This window comes from Taudactylus pleione, unplaced genomic scaffold (genome assembly GCF_031769625.1).
Source record: "Taudactylus pleione unplaced genomic scaffold, aTauple2 ptg000258l, whole genome shotgun sequence".
Classification (NCBI taxonomy): Eukaryota; Metazoa; Chordata; class Amphibia; order Anura; family Myobatrachidae; genus Taudactylus; species Taudactylus pleione.
Genome location: NW_028284660.1, coordinates 1,828,667 through 1,847,887, shown reverse-complemented (window position 1 = coordinate 1,847,887; position 19,221 = coordinate 1,828,667). Strand labels below are relative to the sequence as shown.

The 19,221-nt window shown below is 45.3% G+C and overlaps 1 protein-coding gene across 1 annotated transcript in view; it reads right to left on the bottom strand.

The window, feature by feature from the left end:
• LOC148514806 (killer cell lectin-like receptor subfamily G member 1) overlaps positions 1 to 19,221 on the bottom strand; it is a 222,679-nt gene that overhangs the window by 182,912 nt on the left and 20,546 nt on the right. Inside the window, exon 4 of the mRNA XM_088480949.1 lies at positions 9,016 to 9,096. Coding sequence (XP_088337075.1) covers positions 9,016 to 9,096 — 81 coding nt within the window. The remainder of the gene's footprint in view (positions 1 to 9,015; positions 9,097 to 19,221) is intronic.

Genomic DNA, 19,221 nt, shown 5'->3' with positions numbered 1-19,221 from the left:
CCCACCTCTCACACATATGTCACTGTGTGCCCTGTGCACAGACTGCTATGTAACCTCTCCTAATCACCCACCACTCACACCTATGTCACTGTGTGCCCTGTGCACAGACTGCTATGTAACCTCTCCTATTCAAACATCACTCCCACCAATGTCACTGTGTGCCCTGTGCACAGACTGCTATGTAACCTCTCCTATTCACCCACCACTCACACCAATGTCACTGTGTGCCCTGCGCACAGACTGCTATGTAACCTATCCTATTCACACACCACTCACACCTATGTCACTGTGTGCCCTGTGCACAGACTGCAATGTAACTTATCCTATTCACCCACCACTCACACCAATGTCACTGTGTGCCCTGTGCACAAACTGCTATGTAACTTATCCTATTCACCCACCACTCACACCAATGTCACTGTGTGCCCTGTGCACAGACTGCTATGTAGCCTCTCCTATTCACCCACCACTCACACCAATGTCACTGTGTGCCCTGTGCACAGACTGCTATGTAACCTATTCTATTCACCCACCACTCACACCAATGTCACTGCGTGCCCTGTGCACAGACTGCTATGTAGCCTTTCCTATTCACCCACCACTCACACCAATGTCACTGCGTACCCTGTGCACAGACTGCTATGTAACCTATCCTATTCACCCACCTCTCACACCAATGTCACTGTGTGCCTTGTGCACAGACTGCTATGTAGCCTCTCCTATTCACCCACCACTCACACCAATGTCACTGTGTGCCCTGTGCACAGATTGCTATGTAGCCTATCCTATTCCCCCACCACTTACACCAATGTCACTGTGTGCCCTGTGCACAGACTGCTATGTAGCCTCTCCTATTCACCCACCACTCACACCAATGTCACTGTGTGCCCTGTGCACAGATTGCTATGTAGCCTCTCCTATTCACCCAACACTCACACCAATGTCACTGTGTGCCCTGTGCACAGACTGCTATGTAGCCTCTCCTATTCACCCACCACGCACATCAATGTCACTGTGTGCCCTGTGCACAGACTGCTATGTAACCTATCCTATTCACCCACCACTCACACCAATGTCACTGTGTGCCCTGTGCACAGATTGCTATGTAGTCTATCCTATTCCCCCACCATTTACACCAATGTCACTGTGTGCCCTGTGCACAGACTGCTATCTAGCCTCTCCTATTCACCCACCACTCACACCAATGTCACTGTGTGCCCTGTGCACAGACTGCTATGTAACCTATCCTATTCACCCACCACTCACACCTATGTCACTGTGTGCCCTGTGCACAGACTGCTATGTAACCTATCCTATTCACCCACCACTCACACCAATGTCACTGTGTGCCCTGTGCAGAGACTGCTATGTAGCCTCTCCTATTCACCCACCTCTCACACATATGTCACTGTGTGCCCTGTGCACAGACTGCTATGTAACCTCTCCTAATCACCCACCACTCACACCAATGTCACTGTGTGCCCTGTGCACAGGCTGCTATGTAACCTCTCCTATTCACCCACCACTCACACCTATGTCACTGTGTGCCCTGTGCACAGACTGCTATCTAGCCTCTCCTATTCACCCAACACTCACACCATGTCACTGTGTGTCCTGTGCACAGACTGCTATGTAACCTCTCCTATTCACCCACCTCTCACACATATGTCACTGTGTGCCCTGTGCACAGACTGCTATGTAACCTCTCCTATTCACCTACCACTCACACCTATGTCACTGTGTGCCCTGTGCACAGACTGCTATGTAGCCTATCCTAATCACCCACCACTCACACCAATGTCACTGTGTGCCCTGTGCACAGGCTGCTATGTAACCTCTCCTATTCACCCACCTCTCACACCTATGTCACTGTGTGCCCTGTGCACAGACTGCTATCTAGCCTCTCCTATTCACCCACCTCTCACACATATGTCACTGTGTGCCCTGTGCACAGACTGCTACGTAACCTCTCCTAATCACCCACCACTCACACCTATGTCACTGTGTGCCCTGTGCACAGACTGCTATGTAACCTCTCCTATTCACACATCACTCCCACCAATGTCACTGTGTGCCCTGTGCACAGACTGCTATGTAACCTCTCCTATTCACCCACCACTCACACCAATGTCACTGTGTGTCCTGTGCACAGACTGCTATGTAACCTATCCTATTCACCCACCACTCACACCTATGTCACTGTGTGCTCTGTGCACAGACTGTTATGTAACCTCTCCTATTCACACATCACTCCCACCAATGTCACTGTGTGCCCTGTGCACAGACTGCTATGTAACCTCTCCTATTCACCCACCACTCACACCAATGTCACTGTGTGCCCTGCGCACAGACTGCTATGTAACCTATCCTATTCACACACCACTCACACCTATGTCACTGTGTGCCCTGTGCACAGACTGCAATGTAACTTATCCTATTCACCCACCACTCACACCAATGTCACTGTGTGCCCTGTGCACAAACTGCTATGTAACTTATCCTATTCACCCACCACTCACACCAATGTCACTGTGTGCCCTGTGCACAGACTGCTATGTAGCCTCTCCTATTCACCCACCACTCACACCAATGTCACTGTGTGCCCTGTGCACAGACTGCTATGTAACCTATTCTATTCACCCACCACTCACACCAATGTCACTGCGTGCCCTGTGCACAGACTGCTATGTAGCCTTTCCTATTCACCCACCACTCACACCAATGTCACTGCGTACCCTGTTCACAGACTGCTATGCAACCTATCCTATTCACCCACCTCTCACACCAATGTCACTGTGTGCCTTGTGCACAGACTGCTATGTAGCCTCTCCTATTCACCCACCACTCACACCAATGTCACTGTGTGCCCTGTGCACAGATTTCTATGTAGCCTATCCTATTCCCCCACCACTTACACCAATGTCACTGTGTGCCCTGTGCACAGACTGCTATGTAGCCTCTCCTATTCACCCACCACTCACACCAATGTCACTGTGTGCCCTGTGCACAGATTGTTATGTAGCCTCTCCTATTCACCCACCACTCACACCAATGTCACTGTGTGCCCTGTGCACAGACTGCTATGTAGGCTCTCCTATTCACCCACCACGCACATCAATGTCACTGTGTGCCCTGTGCACAGACTGCTATGTAACCTATCCTATTCACCCACCACTCACACCAATGTCACTGTGTGCCCTGTGCACAGATTGCTATGTAGCCTATCCTATTCCCCCACCACTTATACCAATGTCACTGTGTGCCCTGTGCACAGACTGCTATCTAGCCTCTCCTATTCACCCACCACTCACACCAATGTCACTGTGTGCCCTGTGCACAGACTGCTATGTAACCTATCCTATTCACCCACCACTCACACCTATGTCACTGTGTGCCCTGTGCACAGACTGCTATGTAACCTATCCTATTCACCCACCACTCACACCTATGTCACTGTGTGCCCTGTGCACAGACTGCTATGTAACCTATCCTATTCACCCACCACTCACACCAATGTCACTGTGTGCCCTGTGCAGAGACTGCTATGTAGCCTCTCCTATTCACCCACCACTCACACCAATGTCACTGTGTGCCCTGTGCACAGACTGCTATGTAACCTTTCCTATTCACCCACCACTCACACCAATGTCACTGTGTGCCCTGTAGCTTATCCTATTCAAGTCAACATGGGCCCAAAGCACCTCTCCCCCCACCCCTTACCGGCCGCAGGCATGGTTCTACACATATCTCTTTCATTGATGATGTCTATACATTTTGTTTTTGTTATTGCTCAGCTTTAACATGGCGGATCAAGATGAAACAAAGTTCAGATTATTTCTAGGGGTTTCCACTACACAATGATGCAGTTTTCATGAAAATTGCTACAGTAATTTTTGCACAAACTTGGAACAACCAGACAGACATAACATCTTATAATATCAGTATACTGTAGTTGTACTTTGATGCAAATATTTGATATTGTGTAGATCAATACTGCCATCTGCATCTACTAATCTCTAGTTATTAGAAGCGTTTGGTTGCAGTTGTATCTGCTAAAGGTGGTACAACCAGTTATTAAGTTTAGGGGCAATTCATTTTTCACATGTTGTCGGCTAACTTTTTTCCTTCAATAAATGAAAAAAAGAATTAAAAACTGTATTTTGTGTTTATTCAGGTTGTCTTTGTCTTATATTCAGTTTTATTTGAAGGTCTGACACATGTAACTGTGACAAATATGCAAAAATAGATGAAAACGGGAAGGGACAAAAAAAATGTTCATGCCACTGTGGGCCGATAAAGTAAACGATATGAAAGATAATTATATAGTTATCGTTCAACATCGTTCCGTGTGTCTGCAAGACATCGCAATAAATTTTCGTTAAGACACAACTTTATTGGTAATAGCAAAGTCTCTGAGAAGAACATTCCCCACCTTGACATCCAACCTTTCTTCCCTTAATCTCTACACTCTAATTCCTTCCTCGCTCATTAGCCACCATGCAATTCCTTCCTTCCTTCCTCCCTCATCCCACAAACTGTAATTCATTTAGTCTTTCACATCCCACACACTGTAATACATTCATCCCTCCTTCATCCAATATCCTGTAAATTCTCAGGGTCATGATGTTGCTTATTCAGTGCTTTCAGCACCACCATGTTGGTGCTCTAGGCAGCCATATTAAATATAATGCTGGTCCTGCTGCTGAAGATAAAACTAATTTTACACAGAAGGTAAGGATCAGTAGGTAGGGAGCATTTTGTTAAAGTCAACTAGCTGGGATACCCAGTGTTGCCCGGGCTGAAGACTGGACCCTGAAGTACACCTGCAGCCTTTATTTTTTTACATTGTCCTCGCCTATAACCCCATTCCATTGATCCTGAAAAGGACCCCACTGCTTGCTAACATGCATGTAATCAGTGGCATAACTACCCTGGGTGCAAGAGGTGCCTCTATAGCCCGCCACTCCCTCTGCACCCAGTCATGCACACAAGGTGGACCGGACCAGCCAAAACTGCTGAGGGGGGCCCGGGTGTCAATGTATTTGTTTTGGTGTCTGCCCACCTGCTGATTACAGCTGGCACACCAGCAGGCAGATATGGAGAGACAACGGTGCTGGTTGCGAGGCCATCAGCGCTTGCGGACCGGCAGTCAATCATCAGTGGCAGCTCCTGATTGGCTGTTGGTCCGCGAGCTCCTATAAGCTCGCGACCGGCGCCAGATTCAAATTGCTCCAGTGCTGTCTGTCCATGTCTGCCGCTGCCTGACGGTGCACAAGCTGTAATTAACTGGAAGCCCGGCACCAAATCAATATCTGTTGGCGGCTGATGGCACTCAAGGGGAGGCGAGAGGCTGGTGGAGGGACACAGGAAGGTAAGTTGCTGGGGGGGGCATAATGTGTATATGGGGTACTACTGTGTGGCATAATGTATAAGGGGCACTATTACTGCGTGGCATAGTTTATACAAGGGGTACTACTGTGTGGCATAACCTGAATGGGCTATGCATGCCATAACATGAATGGGCTGTGTGTGGGGGCAAATGTATGTGTTTTTTTTACCTCTGGGGGGGCCCTTTTAATATCTTGCTATGTAACCCACAAAGTTCTAGTTATGCAAACACAGAGGGCTGACTAATATATATGGTAATTTAAAAAGGACTAACTCTGGATTTAATATGAACTTACATGAGTCATAAAGTTTGATGCTTGCTCAGACTGTGAGGGTAACAGGATACTTTTTTAACTTTCACACAGATTTTTGTCAGGCTGCCAATTTCCACTGGAGCCATCCGTGTAATTTAAGAGTGTCCACATTTTTAGGGATTGTGTGACAGTATGTGGCCCTGATGAAGTTTAAATCTCGGCAAAAACCTAATACTGGTCAAACTACACTACCATGCCAATTTGGTGGACTCTGGCCATGCATAAGGAACATACAGACAGACAGACACGCTTTCTTGCTTATTATACAGATTTATTGTCTTAAGGCCAGAACTTTTTTTATAAAGATAATCCTACTGGATGTGATGCTGGATTATATTATTTCCAATCATACTGGGAATATTTTATTCACTGATCACCAGAAGGCCCTTGTTCTTTATTTACTACCAAAATGACATCTTATTGTGTTCACTCTACTTCCTGCCCCATTTACACAAAGGACCTCATTCAGAGTCGGTCGTTGCGGCCGCACGGTCGTAGGGGAAAGGGGCTGGATCTGCAAATGAAGCGATCGCAAGTTGCATCGCTAAGATGAGATCGTTAGCTGAACGACCGAGAGTAAGAAGCGGTCGTAAGACTAAATCACGCCCCCTTCTCGATCACAACACATGTAATCTCCTGGGATATATCGCGACCATCGGGACCCATCGGAGCTGATCGCAGAGCTTAAGGCTGACCATACCCTCTCTTAAGCACAACGATCTAGTCAGTGCAATAGCCACCATGTCACGTGTGCCATGACACTACTTTGTTAATTATGCACTCCCATTAAACGCCGTTCGCATAGTCAGGCACGCCTGCGTTCGGATCTCCACTCCCCCGTTTTCAAGCACCTTCCACTGTTACCACCCACAAACGGTTCATTCTGTCACTCAAACTAACGACCTGGCTGTGTTCAAGGAGAGAGAAATTTCTAGTATGCGCACACGCATTGCGAATTTTATGCATGTGCAGTTTAGCGAACATCGGCTGCGTATGACCGAGCGGCCACAACGACCGACTCTGAATGAGGTCCAAAGTACCGTGGCATCGATCATCTGGTGTGAATCATCTCACAGTGGGCCTGATTCAGAAATGTATGCTAATTAGATATGTGCGCCGACCCCCATGGTTTGTTTTTGATTTTGGATCTAGATTCATCTTCGTGTTTTGGATCTGGGTTGTTTTTTTTTAAATTGATAAAAACAGTTAAAATTATGTAACTTCTGCAATTCAAAACCCAAAGTTCAAATTTAAAATCCAGATTCTGAACCACGGGAAGATAAGAACCGTGACTCGAATCTTTCCAGATTCACAAATTCGGGTGGACGCAGATATCTGGAAAACCGAACCGCACGTCTCTAACGCTATTGCTGTTGCTGCTGCAAATGTGTGCGCATTGATGGCACAAAACTATGCCAATGTTGCAGCCGCCTAGATTTGTTTTGAGACTCCCACCGGCGGCTTCTCAAATCAAACAACTGCATGCAAAATACAGAAGTGCGCGGACTCCCGTTTTTTGGTTTTGGTTGGTTAGCAAAACCATTCAAAAGTCTTTTGATTCGGATTTGGTTGGGATTTGGATTTCGATAATAATCGCTAAAAAAAAAAAATCCCATAAAACCATGTAATTTGGACCTGTTTACATGCAATTAGAAAAACGAGATTATTTTTATTTAATCCGAGTTCCGAACTTTTAGGGCCCGATTCAGACCCAGAGGCTAAACTGCGATCGCACGTTATGGCCGATAGTCGCCTGTCTGCGCATGCGTATCTGTCACAGTGTGCATGGGCGAGCCAGTCACTGCGATCGGGAATCGTGCACTCGTAGGACACAGACTGAGCGCTACTTTGAGTGATAGTGCCATTTGTGGGTGGTAACAGGGGAGGTCCTGGAAAACGCAGGCGTGTCTGAGCGTCAAAACTCTGTTCTTTGGGCATGCATAATTATCATGGAAGCGTCATTGTACATGTCACCTGGTTAAATTTCAGCCTGCAGTGATCGCAGTCCTTACGGCGGGGTAGGGTCTACCTCAAGCGCTGCAAGCAGCTCCGATGGCTCTCGATGTTACGGAATAATCATACACTTCCTGGAGATGACATGTACTAAGAAAGAAAAGTGGGCGTTTTTACACCGGCGTGCGATCGGGTGCCGGACTGTAGATAGACAGTAATTAGTTAGACAATGTCTAGATCGACCCCAGTTGTTAGACAGTCAGTAGATCGACAGGTACAAAAGGTCGACAGGTACAAAAGGTCGACACAGTAAAGGTCGACATGTAAGAAGGTCGACAGGTGCAAATGGTCGACATGGTCAAAAGGTCGACACAAAAATTATCGACACTTTTTTTTTTTTTTTTAGGTTTAGGGTTAGGCACTTAAGATGAGCCAGTGTCCAACGTCATTCCCTACCATCCAACGTCATTCCCTACCATCCAAGTGGGCATGGAGGGGGAATAAATCCATGTGGCGAGCGAAGCTAGCCACAGAGCCCGCAGTGCGGCGAGCGAAGCGAGCCCGCAAGGGTCCGAATGGTATTTACACAAAAAAACATTTAAAAAAAATGTGTCGACCATTTTCGTGTTGACCTTTTCCATGTCGACCTTTTGACCATGTCGACCATTTGTACCCGTCGACCTTCTTACATGTCGACCTTTAGTGTGTCGACCTTTTGTACCTGTCGACCTTTTGTACCTGTCGATCTATTGACTGTCTAACAACTGGGGTAGATCTAGACATTTTCTAACTAATTTTTGTCTCTGTCTTATACCACACCCCATGCAATCACTCTGCTGTGACTCTCTAAGACATAGAGGACGTCCTTAAGCCTGGCCGTGCGGTTGCGGAATTTGCATATCTGGCCCCTGACGGCTGCAAAAATGCGCTGCGTTGCATTTAGGTCTGAATCGCCCCCTTACAGCAGACCTGAGCCGGAACTCTGCTCTACTCGGAACCCGAAAGTGATTCCGAACTGGGACTCGATTCAACTTGGAACCCCTAAGTTCGGGTGTATTCGTATTTCATGAAAACCGAACCGCCAAGCTCTAATACAAAGATGCAGCAGCAGTTGCAGATCAGGTTATTAATGGAGTCCCGAGTAACCCTGTGGTTCCTCAGAATGGCTGTAGGAACTAACATGCCACCACTTTCTCATTACCTCCACCAAACAGTCCCTGACTTCAATCAATAACTTGACGCATGCACAGTGTGACTTGGACGCAGGCGCAGATTACCGATATTCAGTCAACTGCGTAATCATTGTCCATTGTATCCATCTCTGAATCAGGCCCAGTATTTCTTATAATCATGAACTTACCAGATAGCGGATTGGTGGCAGTTACACAGAGCTCCTTCTTTATCTCCCGGCTGTCACACTTCAAAGACTGGTTTTGATAAACTGAAAGAAAAAAAACAGCAACTGGTAAATGTCAAATACTGTGAACCCACAAAGGAACCGCTGTGTATTGTTGTTACATTAATCACATTCTCTTGTGTGATTGTGGCCATTATGACAGCTGTGTGTATAGGATAGCCCCAATCAGTGGCAGATTATACTTAGGTAACCTCCCAGTAAAATCTGCCACCCCAGTAACAGTGACTCCCCATTGGAAGTGCTCCCTGCTAATCACATGATAGACAGGCCATGGGGGAGGTGTTTTCTCCCCCTGGGACTGCCAGTCTGGTCTGTGATAGCAGAGAGAGCGCTAACCATGAGAAGCCAACCCCCTGCTATCACAGCAGCCCTAGCTGGTTTCTAGTGGCTGCAGCCGGCTTGCTACTTTGTGTACATGGTGTGGGATCGCGGTCATGTGCAAGCGCACAGTTACAGACCACCCAACCAGCCAGAGCAGCAGCTGCCGCTGATCCCGATAAAATGCTAAACTTTCCTCCAGGTGACTACTGGAGGAGCTGAGAGGACAGGAGTAATGTAACCACAGTCCCTCACTCTAATGAATGGGAAAAACAAGATGTAGGGGTCTATTTACTAAGCAGTGTTAGGAGACAGAGTGAAAAGTGATAAGAAAGTGATAAGGTGCCAGCCAATCAGCTCCCAACTGTCATTTTTCAAACACAGCCTGTGAGATGACAGGAACTGATTGGCTGGCACCTTTTCACTTTCTTATCACTTTTCACTCTGTCTCCTAACACTGCTTAGTAAATAGACCCCTTATTGTTACGGGATGAGATATTGCAATGAATATTAAGGATAGGAGGATGCACATTTTAGGAGATACTTGCAGTTTACGATACAGATTCAGGGGCAACCTGCCGGCTTTCTAGAGGGGGGATTGCAAATGCAGTGTGCCAGCCCATGCAGAGAGTATCATTAGAACTTAACTAACTTATAGATGTGTTCTCACCCATCATTGTTGCAGTTGAATAAACAGCCCCTCTCGGTGCGCCAGGTCCTGTACAACTCAGCACCGGGCGTCTTTTTTAATTTTTTACTAAAATGCGTCTTAGTCGCGATGGCACTGGGAAGCACCAGGAGACTGCACTGACTAAGTTGAAATGTGACACTTGTATATCTGTGTGCAACCGAGTCTCTAAATCTGTATACAAAGTACGAATTACTATGATGCAGCGGCCGTAGCTTTTTTCCACTCCAATTTCCAATATACTTTGTATACAGACTCAGTTGCACACAGATATATAAGTGCCGCATATCAAATGAATCAGTACAGTCTCCTGGTGCTTCCTAATAGAATCGCTGGGGCTTGGTCACAGAAGCTTTCATGAACCTTTGTGTACACGAAGGATCCCCTGCAGCACGAAGCCTGATTGCTTGCGACATCTGCAGGTATTTACACTACCCATTGTATACTCTTTTATTTTCACTGGCACTCTCATTGGGAATCACACACTTCCGCATCAAGTACAGTATGTAGGTGTAATTTCTGACACCAGATGCCTCTCTTATCTGCCTTTCACTGTGCCAGTGTTTTAGACTCTCATCCTGCTTCACTGCCTAGGCACAACGATGGAAAGCAGATCTCCTTACACACCAGCCTATACATCACTTGGAATCTAGCCCTCTATTTACCATCACTTATCCTCTTGTCGTCTCAGCAAATGTGAGATTTACTGCTATCAATTTATACTTTGGTTCGTGGTGCAATTTTAATCTTTATATTTTGTTTTCTTCATTTATGATATTCTTCTATATTTTGTCTCTCTCTCAAACCTCTAAAAGGCATATACAATTGGGCGTGAAGTTTAGCAAGAAAAAACCTTGCGCCCCTCGGGCACAATTTAAGAATACCACGGGTATGTGCACGCTCCCGATACCCACGGTATTTAATTTAAAAAATTGTGGTCGCAGAGTTTTCAGCTCAGAAAACCCCGCACCACGTAAACAAAAAAAATTCTTCACTTACCTGTCCGGGGGTCTCCAGTGGTCTCTGTGACTCTCGGTGGCCTCCCCCTCTATCTTCTTACAGGAGAGGGGGCTGCTGAGAGTCCCGGGGGCTCCTGGGTTGAAAAAAAAAACCCCGGCATGCACAAAAAAAAACAACACGCACCTAATTGAATAGCAAAAAACCCGCACCTGCAGGAAAAACCTCGCAGGTGCGGCTTTTTGCTATTCTCGCACCCAATTGAATATGCCCCTATGTGAGAGTAGTCACATTATTAGCATCCACACTTGAATTTGCTGATTCTCATTTTTAGATATTGTTTTTGCTTTGGTGTTTTCTTTGTTTTGTTATTATTGGTTGTGATTATCCAACCACCCATTTTGCAAATTTTTGTATATGTATCCAGCAGTGTTTAGCTTGCTTGTGTAGGATAAAAAGTCTCCATTTTTCTATCTGATATTTTAATAAAATGTATATTTTAATTACATTACATATCGTGGTATGCACCTCTACTAGAGTTCTTTTTTTGTTGGTTTCTGTTATTACTGCATATTACTATGGGTGCACATCTGATCTTGACCTCTCCTTAAATGGACGCTATATAAATTACTTATATATTTGCATGTTGTTTATTACATACAGTAATTTTAGTTCTTGTTTGAGAATACATCTCCTTCCCTTACCCCTTACCCATTTTTATGAGTCTACAATTTGGAAGTCCAGAGGTGGTCCAAGTCTAGTCCGAAGACAGCCTATGTCCAGAGTGGATGTCTTTGAGCTGTATTTCAATAGCAACCAGGTTTTTAGAACTGGTCAGCATCTTTAGCAAGTGTGAGCAATTTGCTACATACTGGACAACACATACAAGGTGCTAATCAAAAGACATTTTGCTCACTTGGACCAAAGGGGTTGGGTATGTAATACCGCCGGACGGAAGCGCAGCGGTTGACATCCCAATGCCGGAAGGCCGGCAGGGCCGGTAAGTAGGCTAATCCCTACCCCTCTCCCCCCTAACCCTATCCTCCCTTAATGGTGCCTAACCCTAACCTCCCCCTAGTGCCTAACCCTAACCTCCCCTACCCCTAAACCTAACCCTCACCCTAAACCTAACCCTCTCGGGGGGGGGGGGGTGCCTAACCCTAAGTTCCCCCCGGTGGTGCCTAACCCTCACCCCCCTTCCCCTAGCCTAAACCTAACCCTCCTGGCGAGGGTGCCTAACCTTGAGTCACCCTGGGGTGCCCTAAACCTAACCCTCCCCTCCCCGCAGCTAGGAGGACGGGCGCCCATACTTACCTTGTTCAGGCCCGTGTTGTTCTGCATTCCGGCGTCGGGATTATGACAGGCGTCGGTGTCTTGGGAGTCCCTAAACCTAACCCTCTCCCCCTGCGGCAAAGAGCTTCCGACGCCCAGATTACCTACGTTCGGTATGCTGGGCTTTGGGATTTTGGTATCGGACTAGTGATAGGCATCGGTATTTAGACGCCTGTCTTTAGTCCCATGCCAGGCTTTCAGTGTCGGGAACTTGGCGGTCGACATTTCGACTGCCGGCTTCCTGACTACATCCTGGCCCAAAGTTGTCTGGCCTGACACTGATGGTACTACACCTCTCCACATATTTTGCTAATGCTGTATCTGCCTTATTTATTCAAAGGGATACTAATTATACCAATGTTTTCACCCAATAAAAATTAGAAACGTGCGGTTCAATTTTCCTGAAACATGAACACATCCGAACATAGGGTTTCTGAGTTGAATTGAGTCCCACTGTGGAATCACTTTGGGGGTTCCAGTGGAACCAAGTCCCAGTTCGGGTCTGCTGTAAGTTCGGAATTTGGATTTAAAAACCAAACTTGGGTTTCGGATTGCATGTAAACAGGTCCAAATTACATTATTTTAGCTGTGTTTATTGTTTTTTTAATGGATTTTTATAGATTTTAAAGGAATCCACAACAAACCAAATCCGAATCCGAACAAAAACACTAATGTGTTGTTTGGCCAAAACCAAAACAAGATAATGAATTAGAACTAGGGATGTGCGCTCACCCCGTGTTTTGGTTTTGGATCTGTATCTCCTTCATGTTTTGAATCTTGATTTGGATTTAGTTTTGGTTTTGTTTTTGAATCTGTATTTTTTTTTTTTTTTAAACATGAAAATAGCTAAAATCACATAATTTGGGCCTGTTTTTGTTCCTACAGTATTATCAACCTCAACAATTTTTTTTTTCAGTCAATTTTGACCACTTCACAATATTGATTTCATCTAGTTTAGAGCCAAAAGGTTGCATCCAGCTAGCTGGCTGACTAAGCTAAGAGACAGCAGTGGGCAGCACTAACATGTGGCAGTTCAGCTTCCAACATGGCACAGAGTGGCACTGCAATGATAGACAGGATGGCAGTTTAATAAACTATATGACCCCTAGGAAGTTTAAAAACCAAGAATGTTTTCATTAATCAAAAACTAGGTCAGAGACCTGAGGGAATTGGAATACGTTTATGAGCTGAAGACAGGGGAAGGATGGAAGGATCGATTAGTTTTTAATTTATTTTTTATTTTAATGTTTTGATTCTTAAGAAAATTTATGAGGGAAGATCAATGTAGGATCAAGTTCTTCAGTTCCTGTCCGGATGCGGCCTAGGATCAGCCGCTACTCCCCTCCATGCCAGCTTCCTTGGGCTTAGTTGTTCAGTCAATGGGAGTGGAGGCGAGAGGTGACTGAGTATTCTCCCTGGAGTCTGCTAGGGCTTCTGTGCATGCGTCTTGGTTCCCGGGGTGCCGGGCATGGGCGCAGCCATGTTTGTTCATAACACCTGACTAGTCTCTCCCATTGGTAGTCCTGTGGTCTCTCACCTGATCCTCTGATCCAGTGACCAGCTACCTAAGGGTATTTAAGTCTCACTCCAGGAACATAAAACTGCTGTTCAACTTCACTGTTCCAGTGTCTGTGTTATTCACCAGTGTTTCTCTGTGTTATTTCCTCAGTGTGTTGCTACAACCTACTCACTGTTCTTTAGTGTTACTTGTATTAGCTTCTATGCTAATTCTCTAGTGTGTTACTTTAGCTCTCTCTCAGTACTCCAGTGCTTCATATTTATATTCTTGTGTTGTCTTTTAGTATGCTGTGTGCAGCTTCCAATTGTTAATGTGGTGTCAGTTTTCATGCTAATTACTAGCTAGCTCTCAGCTGGACCTCTAGCAATTCCAGTACATCTCCTGTGTTCAAGTATTCAGTTCATCTCCTGTGTTCAAGTATTCAGTTTGTCTCCTGTGTTCAAGTATTTAGTTCAAGTGTTCAGTTCATCCCCTGTGTTCTAGTATTCAGTTCATACGCTGGTCTCCTGTGTTCAAATATTCATTTAATTTGCTGATCTCCTGTGTTCACGTATTAGTTCATACGCTAATATTCATTCTAATATAGTTCTGGTCTTCCTGCCACTCCCAGGTACTTGTCCAGAGGGCTGCGACCTGCTCACTTAGTGCAGCAAAACCCAAATCCCGATTGGAGGGGTCATTGGTGACCACCAAGTGGGGTAGACTCTGCATCTCTGGGCAGGTCTAGCCAAACCTGGGTTTGGCCTTAATAAGGAGACCCAGTCTGTCACTTACCTAGCTGTTCCCTAGCCACCCTAATCCCCTGGCTCTTGTCCTCACCTGAGAATCTTCCCGTATGGATCATGACAGTTTGAACAGCCAACAACATGCAAGCCACTGGGTTCCAGGGTAAAGCAGTTTTTCAAAACCTACTTTTTCGTATGAATACTCAGGAAACTACTCAGCAACTTATGAGGCAGCAGCTGCAAGCACTTTCTAGTCAATTGAAGGTTATTCATTCAGTTCTTGCTGCTTTGACTCCAGACACACCACAAGTTCCGCCAGTGAATTCTCCTGTGTCCACTTCTCCAGAGTTTTGTTCTCAAGCTCCAACTACTCCTACAGAAGAATTTTTTTCTGTATACTAGTGAACCTCTCAAGTGTGCTCTGGTCTCCAAATTATCTGATATTTGTGACCTTGAAAATTTCAAGAATTTCTACTGGCTTCTTGAACAGCTATCGTACATAGGGCCTAATTCAGAGCCGCTCGCAAAAAGCGAGCGCTCGCTCTGAATCAGGGCGGCCGTTTTTTTAAAAAAAGCCAGCCTCCTGTCCACTCGCTAAGCTGTGGGTGACCACCCACAGCTTTTGCGAGCAGCCAGGTAATGGTCGCGATGGTTGTGACCATCGCAACCAACTGGCTTGCAACAAGACCCTTGTGGTAGGGTCTCGTCCATCGCAAGCCCCAGTGAGCTTCCGGCTCTAATAGAGTCAGAAGCTCACTACTGACATCACTGGTGATGTCAGTAGGGCTGCCCCCAACTGGCAGGCATTCCTTCAGGAACGCCTCCATTTGGCCAGCCACCCCCCTTTCCGCCTACAAAACGGGGTGATCTGTCGATTTGTAGCAAGCCCCGGAGCGAGATAATTTCTCTCTTGCTATGGATGCATGCGCAATGCAGAACCATCGACCCGCTTGCGAGCGCATAGCGCTTGCAAGTGGGTCAGAATCAGGCCCATAGTCTCCGTCCAACATTTTTTCAAGTTTTTCCCAAGCTTTCTAGTGCTCCTCTTGACTTGACTAACATCTCTTCCAAGCAAACTAAAGTAAGGCATCAAAGTTTTCTGCGCCCTAAACTTACTGAAGTTGAACGTCAGTGGCGCCGGAACTACATCTGTGTCTATATTGTGGTTATGACAATCACTTTCTTAAAGACTGTACTCTGTGCCCACTGAAAAGTGGTGGAAAGTTTGTGACTCCCATCATCTGCGCTTTTGATTCTTCTCATCAGCCATCAGTGGTTTCCATTTCTTCAGTTATGGATAAGGAGGTGATGTCCACTAAGCAAAAGAAAATACAAGGTTTCGATTGGGGCCCTTTTACAAGATGTTACTTCCCTCGTCTAGGAAAGTTTGAGAGGATATTTCAAACTCATAAAGTCAGGGACACTTCTCATTCCATTTCTATCGGTCACAGCCCGGATTCCGTTTCTACTGGTTACAGTCCGGATCCGTTTATAATGGTCACAACCCAGATATTGCCTCTACCAGTCGCAATCCGAATAAAGTTTCTTCTAGTTTTGCACCTCAGGAGGGGGTCTCAAGTCTCACATCCCAAGTGGGGGTTTCAAGTTCCTTCCCCAATAGGGGGTTCAATCTCACACTCCAAGAGAGGGTATCAAGTTCCTTACCTCAGGAATGGGTCTCAAGTCACCTAACTCAAGTGGGGGTTTCAAGTCCTGTACCCCAAGAGGGAGTTTCAAGTTTCATACCCCAGGAGGGATTACAAGTTTCCCGCCCCAGGAGGGGGTTTTCATTTTGAGTTTCACACCCCAAGAAGGGGTTTCAGTTTTGAATTTCATACCCCAGGAGGGGATTTTCATTTTGAGTTTCACGTCCCAGGAGTAGGCCTTTTGAATTTCATGACCCAGGAGGGGGTCTTCATTTCAAGTTTCATGCCCCAGTAGGGGGCCTGTGTTTTGAGAATCATGACCCAGGAGGGGGTCTTAGTTTCGAGTTTCACACCCCAAGAGGGGGTTTCTGTTTCAAGTTTCATATGGAGAGGTTTTCACGTGTCTTACCCCAGGAGGGGGTTCCAAGTGCCATTGCCCAGGAGGGGGTTCCAAGTGTTAAACTTCAGGTGAAGTCTTCATGTGTTGTACCCCAGGAGGGGGTTCCAAGTGTTGTACCCCAAAAGGGAATTTCAAGTCTCACACTCCAGACGGGGCTTTCGAGTTCTATACCCCAGGAGGGGCTCTCAAGTTTTTCATCCCAAGAGGGGTTTTCTGGTGTTGTACCTCAGGAGGGAGTTCCAGTTGTATTTACCCTGAGGGGGATTTCAAATGTCATGCCCCAAGAGGGGGCTCCAAGTATTATACTTCAGGAGGAAGCTTCTAGTGACCTGACCATCCCAGTTGGGAACTCTTCCTTTTCTACTCTTGAATGTGCTTCACAAGCTCTTGGTGTCAAGCAGACTCCCCAAGGAGTTGATAATTACATTGAAGGTCTGACATTTGTGATCTTTGGGGTCTCGGGACTCTTGGGAAAGAAATAACTCAAGTCATTAATAGAGTGCATTGGGGGCAAAGTTACTGAAAATATTAGCAAGGAAACCAACTCTCTCATCATGAGTGGTGACGGTGATAAATCCATGCGGGAGAAGGCAGAGAGTCTTGGTATCAAGATTTTTAATGTGGAAGGTCTGTTCGAATTAATGTACTCCTCACCCAGAAATAAATCATTTTCCAAGCATATCTTCCTTGAGAACGACGGGTTGTATAACACTAAATCAACTTTACCTAGCCAATCGAGGGCCTTTTCGAGTATATCTGATTCCAGTTCCTCTGGTTTTCCGTCAGTCCCATCTGTTGATTCAAGAAAGAAACATGTTAGTTTCAGTTATGTCTTATGTTCACCAGTCTGTGGAATCTCAAGGTAGTTCCAATTTTACTCCTGATGGTGATTCATCCACTCGGAACTCATCTGATTCTCCAATGTTTATTAAATTTGATGGAGAGATGACACAGTATGTCACTTTATTTGGACAGGTGGTAGCCTTTATGAGAACTGTTCCAACATGTGGTATCACTTCTACAAACATCGTTAAATTTATTCTTTCAAGTTTCAGCGGTGAGGCCTAGAAATGGGCTAACGCACTTATAGAGTCCAAGGATCCAATCCTTCAAGATATGGATGCTTTCAATACAGCTGTATATGAAAGATTTGCTCCTACAAGTCTGCCTACTAACACTTTCGGTAATGTTTCCTGCTCTCGGCTTTCGCATAAGTCTCTATTGGTTTCTCCAAAAAGTGTATTCATGCTAGGTCTTCCATTTCTTCGCAATCAATGCAAAATTAAGTTTTGAAGAACCAGCATACTATGAACTTACTAGACCTCAAGATAAACAGTACTTCTGAGTCTACAAACTTAGATATGTTTCTTTACTTCCTTCTGATAACTGTACCGTGCAGGATCAATTTGTCCAGATGGGGAAAAAGACTCGAAGAACTATTAGAGACCAACAACCTGATACCATCAGAATTGGTTATGCTTCCCTCTGTCCATCTCCAAAATCCTCTGAGTTTTCAAGTCATATTAACTCTTCCATTCTTTTTTTGGATATGGACTCTGAGTCTGAATTCGATCCTGTACATGACAATACTCCTTTTCTTGAAGACCATGTGATATTTGACCCTATTCTTCCAAGTTATGTGTTACGAGTATCCAGAAGAAAAATCCATCTTGTCATACAAGATATCGACTAAAGATTGGTAAATCTACAGTTCCATGTACCACGTCTTTATGTACTTCGTATCTGGTGTTACTGTACATTGGATTTCCTAGGTGAGGAAAGTTCAATTTGCAGTGTGGGTGAGTGGTCCACTTGCTCTGAGGACAAAAATAATTTGTTTGGATACGAAAGTTGGGAGGATATCTGACAGGCTCAATCAAGATTTAAGCAATTTTTCTGGTGTCTCAAGTTACAAGGTTTTATAAGTTTTTCTAGTGCACGTCTTGGTGTCTGGAGTCCACCCTGAAAGGGGGGGGGTACTGTCTAATTAGAACCAAAACCAAAACACGGGGTTCCACACACATCTCTAGTAAAAAATACTCCTAGTTTATGGTGCTACTAACTAAAGATTTGGGCAGACCCCGTGTTTTGGTTTTGGTTCTAAATCATTATCGTGTTTGGTTTTGGCAAAATCACTCTAAAGTGTTTTGATTCAGGTTCGGGTTTTGGTTTTGGATTTCTTTAAAAAATTATAAAGACAGCTAAAATCATTTAATTTGTTCCTTTAGTATTATTAACATCAATAACAACATTCATTGTCAGTCAATTTTGGCCACCTCACAGTACTCGAAATCATGAGGGTGAAACTAAATGCAATCTATAACATGCGAGATACATGTTTTAAATCCAAGTTCCGAATTACGAGAAGACCCGAGCCAGGACTATTCAGAACCCCAAAGTAATGCTAAACAAGGACTCAATCCGATGCAGGACCCTTGAGTCTGGGTGTGTTCGTATTTCATTAAAACCGAACCGCTCATCTCTACTACTTTCCACATTCTTGTCTTCTCCCAATAATTCATAAACATTATTTTTACTGTGACTACAAACCCCTGCAATATTAT